Below are 4796 nucleotides of genomic sequence, written 5' to 3'. Positions count from 1 at the left end.
ACAAGGATTTGAGCCCCCCTCGTCCTTTTCCAGTCGAAACACGTGATAAGAGCAAATAATGCAAGTTCTATAAAGACCATGGTCACAAGACCGAGAATTGTCGCGATTTACAGATCGAGGTCCAGCGAATGATAGACGCTGGAAAGCTACAAGAGTACGTGAAATAGGATTTTGGGAAAGGTCCTGGACAATTTAGCACAACACATGTGATCAACGCTCATGTGATTAACGTCAGTCAAGCCAAGATCCACTCAATGACCAAGCGGTCATCGGAAGATGAGACCGGGAGAAAGCTCAGGCAGCTAAAAGAATGGTACTTGACAAATCACATCGATTTTGTCAGCGACAATGGAGAAGAAATTCGGGAGATTGGGTGTACAAAGATCGAGTTCTCTGCAGTTAACATGATAGGTGTATATGCTCCACACAATGATGTTATTGTTATAATTTCTTGGATTGGCATGTTTCGTGTACACCGGATTCTAGTGGATACAGGCAGCTCAATGAGCGTGTTGTTTTCAAGAGCTTATTCCTCTATGAATCTTCCACACGAGTTGATCGAGGAGGATGAAAATCCAATTATCGGTTTCAGCGGCGAAGTTACAAAGGCGATTGGAAAAGTGAAGATACCAGTAACAGTGGCTGACAAGTCTGTTCTAGGAAATTTCTTGCTGCTTGACTGTAAGGCTCACTACAACCCGATTGTAGGTCGAGAATGGCTGCATGAGATCTGTGCAGTCACATCATCTTATCATCAATGTCTGAAGTTTCTTTCCCCTAAAGGAGTCGTGAAAGTTATGAGTGACCAGATGGCCGCCCACAAGTGTCACGAGAGTGCAATGGACGAGTACAAGAAGTCAGAAGTTAGTGGGAATCAAATCATGCGAGTCGAGCAGAAATAGAAATCACAGAGCCCTCTCCCTCCAGAATCATATGTGGGAGAGGACGCTGCTGAACCCCCAACAGTTGAGAAACTGGTCGAGGTCCAGATTGAAGATGAGGAGAACAAAACAACGTTCGTAGGGGCAGATCTTCCTGCACATGAACGTGATGGTTTGATTACATTGCTAAGGGAAAACGCCGACGTTTTTGCATAGAGTCTCGCTGAGATGCCCGGGATAGATCTGAATGTAGCCTGCCACAGGCTAAATATCGATGAGAGGTTTCATCCAGTTCGTCAGAAAATCTGGAATATGGAGCAAAGCAAAAAAGATGGAGTTACTGCAGAAGTCGAAAAACTGTTGGAAGCAGGCTTTATTCGGCCAGTACAATATCCTCGCTGGCTGTCAAATGTCGTACCCGTTCCGAAGAAGAATGGTAAAATTCGTGTCTGTATCGATTTTAATCATAAAAACGCATAGGATATAATCAGAACTGAAACCATGGGATTACGAAATTCATGTCAAAGAAGAAGAAAATACCTTTCGCGAGTTATTCTATGCCCCAACCATTTTCTTCTTTCTCTCTCTTGTATGTATGTATCAGTGTATATATAAGTCCTACAGGCCATGGGCCATGGACCACGGACTAGGTCACCTTGTTTACAGACATTTTACACAGGGTCCAAATGAGAAGAGGGTGTCATAAGTTGTATAGCAAAGTTTCAATGACTAACTGAGGCTCTAAAATTTGTAAGGCATATATACCAGCTGAATACCCATATGAAGCGGAGTTCGGTGTTGCCGTTACAAATCCCCAAAACACAATTAGATTTGGTATTAGTTTTTGCGTCTCTTTTCCCATGCTCTCCAATTTCATAACAAAAACACATAAACCAATCCCGTAAATTTCTTTTTCGTATTCCAGTTAAAAAAAAAAAAACACTGCGTAAAGCATATATTTTGAACGATAAATTTTGGTTAGCTTGGGGTTGGGGTTGGGAGAACGATCAACATTGCGTCTTAGTGAATTCCATGACCCGGATAAAGGATATATTGTGAATGATAGTGGTTTCATTAAATTTGAGGTTTCTTGTAGGATGAACGAGGATTCGGTAGCTAACGATGTCAAAGAGAGCATCCCAGACAAAAGTAAACAAACAGTTGATTCAACATTCAAGAAGTGAAAAAACATTGTTCACTGAAATTTGATGACAAGTCCTACTGTAGGATCTAGGTATTGTTGCATTCAGAGGATAGCCAGTCAGACACCATCTATTGTTGCATTTACACAGTCTTATTATTTGGGAAAACTGGCTTACTCTACATAAACTCCAACAATAGAAAAAGTTTACATGAGAGTAGTATCAAAACATACAGAAACTGATCAAAGTTAACGATTTACTTTCTTGAACAATTTAAGGTATTTCTGGTTGTCTGAGTGCACAACTACCACCAGAAGAATGGATATATATTGCAACATCAAAACAAAACTGAAATGATAGAAACATGAATATAAAACTGGGCCATGTTTATCAATTAACACTGACTATAAAGTAACAAAACCAACACCAAACTCAACCCAAGTTGGAGGAGAAAAAAGAAAAGAAAACAGTTTCATTGTGTCAGAAACACAGAAGTTAATTCCCACTATGAAGCTTAAGACTGAAGCATTTTTTATCAAGCTGCTGCACCATATGCATGTGTGTGGGTTTTTGGCGATATTGCAATGTTGCAGGTTTTGCTGATGAAGAGACGGCATTATTAGTAATATAATACTTTGTAGGTGCCAAAGAACTCTCGATGCCAGAATCAGATTGTTGCGGATTTGTCGATGAAGATTCGATAGTACTGTACCCATGTCTGATACAGTTGTTCTCTCCGTTGCTGTGGGTATTGCAAGATATCATTCAGATCAGCTACCCATGTTTCCGAAGGAGCAAAACCTACACTGCTCAGTTGTTGTTTAGCAATATTAAGTTCGCAAGTAAGAACGGCCAATCTCTTATGAAGTGATAAAACAATCCCAGTCATGCCATAAACATGGTCGTAATCTCTAGCATTAACTTCAAACCAGATTGTGCGTTGTCTTATGGTCCTTAACCGATTGACATCAGCTATATTTTGCGGCCTGAACTGAGCTATGCTCGCACCAAAGAAACTAAAATCAGCAGCATTATCTGTGGTTCTATCTAACTGGAACAGTGGACCATAAACACAATTCCCTTCAGGATAATCTATGACTCGGTAATTGCATCCTGGACAACCATTCTCTGGAGAATTGTATCCTGGACAGCTTTGCTGGTTGCGATTATGCACAGAATCGTATCTGGGCATCATAATATGACTAGGAATAGGGTGATGTTGCTGGCCTAGTACCGCTGCTGCTGATGATGAAAGTAGAGTAACTGCAGTCAGATCTTCTCTAGCAGTATTAAGTTCATGAGTCACAGCACGCAATCTCATATGAAGCGATAAAACAATCCCAGTTACGCCGTACACGCGGTCGTGTTCTCTAGCATTCGCTTCAAACCATATTGTGCGTTTCCTTATCTGCTTGACATCCGCCAACTGCTGAGGCTGCAACTCAAATTTATTGACACCAAAAAGACTAAATGCAGCACTCATAGCTTGTTCGTTTGCATCTGCGAGAAATAGTCCAGCATAAACACAAGTTTCTGGACAACCTTTGACATGATAATTGCATCCGGGACAATCTTTGTGTTGCCAAGTGGGCGCCATACGTAATCAAAATCCTAAAAAAACAAAAATCAATGTAAAAGGAATTCATAAAATTTTCACGAACAAAGACTCTTGTGATGTCAAACCGTAATCATATGAATTCAGGACTTGAATCACAGAGATTTTCATGAAATTTGCACTTAACACAAAGGCATATCTACTACTTCAAGAAAAGAATCCGAAACTGTAGTAGGGTTTCATGAAATCTTCACGTACACAGACTCATGTGATGTCTAACCGATTCAAATTCAAGAAAAGAATCAAAAAAGATGAAAAACCTTACCAATTTCTTGATATTCTGCTTTGAGGAACGGTGAAAGTGACAGAAGCAGGAAATGAATCAACTCTCGCAGTAGAAATCTTGAGAAAATCCTGCTTCAACTCTTCGTTTTACAGTATTTGTGAAATTCCTTCTTCGAATCTCGTTTCCAGTAAGAATCTTGTTAAAATCCTACTTCAATTCTTGTTTTCAGTAGAAATCCTGTGAAACTCCTTCTTCAAATCTCGTTTCCTGTAAGAATCTCGTGAAAATCTTTCTTCAATTATTGTTTTCAGTAGAAATCTTGTAAGAATCCTCCTTAGATTCTCGTTTACATCAGAAATCTTGTAAAATTTCTTCTTGAATTCTCGTTTTCAATTGAAATCTGGTAAAAGTCGTTCATCAAATGAGAAGAGATGATATGATTTTGACATAGATTCTAAGAAGAAATGGAGGAAGAAAGAAAGAAAAAGAGAGAATGGAGGTGTGAGCTGTATTTGTGTACGGATGAAGGTGTGTCAGAGACGACGACGGTCTCTCTGCGTGTGTTTCCAAAACAACCCAACCGCCTTATATCTAACTGACTATATATCCTCTGTGCGAGAACGTTTTTTTTTTTCCTTATTTTTTATTTTTTTTTGTCATATAAAACTTCTATTACACCTCGGTTACATTGGGTGGATCATAAAATAGTTCATCCACTGAGTTAAAAATATCTGCAAGGCTAAGTGAGTTGAAAACTCAATAGAGCTACCAAAGTCTAGAATTTAGCTGAAAAGCACATGGCAGATTCATAATTGTGTGAAAACTGAATCAACTTGTAACAGGACTCATAAAGCCAGAAACTCATTATATCGACACTACTTTTCACATAACCCAGCTGATGGTTACATGGAAATTGTGTCGTTATTTTTCAT

At 39.3% G+C, this 4796-nt stretch overlaps 1 protein-coding gene across 1 annotated transcript; it reads left to right on the top strand.

Annotated features, from left to right (window-relative positions):
- Nucleotides 1-254: 254 nt before the first annotated feature.
- LOC113316708 lies at nt 255-902 on the top strand. Its single transcript, XM_026564855.1, has one exon. The coding sequence runs from the start codon at nt 255-257 to the stop codon at nt 900-902; it is 648 nt and encodes a 215-aa protein (XP_026420640.1).
- Nucleotides 903-4796: the final 3894 nt, after the last annotated feature.

The sequence above is a fragment of the Papaver somniferum genome, chromosome 10, assembly GCF_003573695.1.
Source record: "Papaver somniferum cultivar HN1 chromosome 10, ASM357369v1, whole genome shotgun sequence".
Lineage (NCBI taxonomy): Eukaryota > Viridiplantae > Streptophyta > Magnoliopsida > Ranunculales > Papaveraceae > Papaver > Papaver somniferum.
Note: the sequence above shows the minus strand (reverse complement) of the source record. Positions and strands in the feature narration are given on the sequence as shown.

Bases quoted from the DNA above. Each gene is read 5' to 3' on its own strand.
- LOC113316708 (XM_026564855.1), top strand. From the start codon at position 255: ATGACCAAGCGGTCATCGGAAGATGAGACCGGGAGAAAGCTCAGGCAG.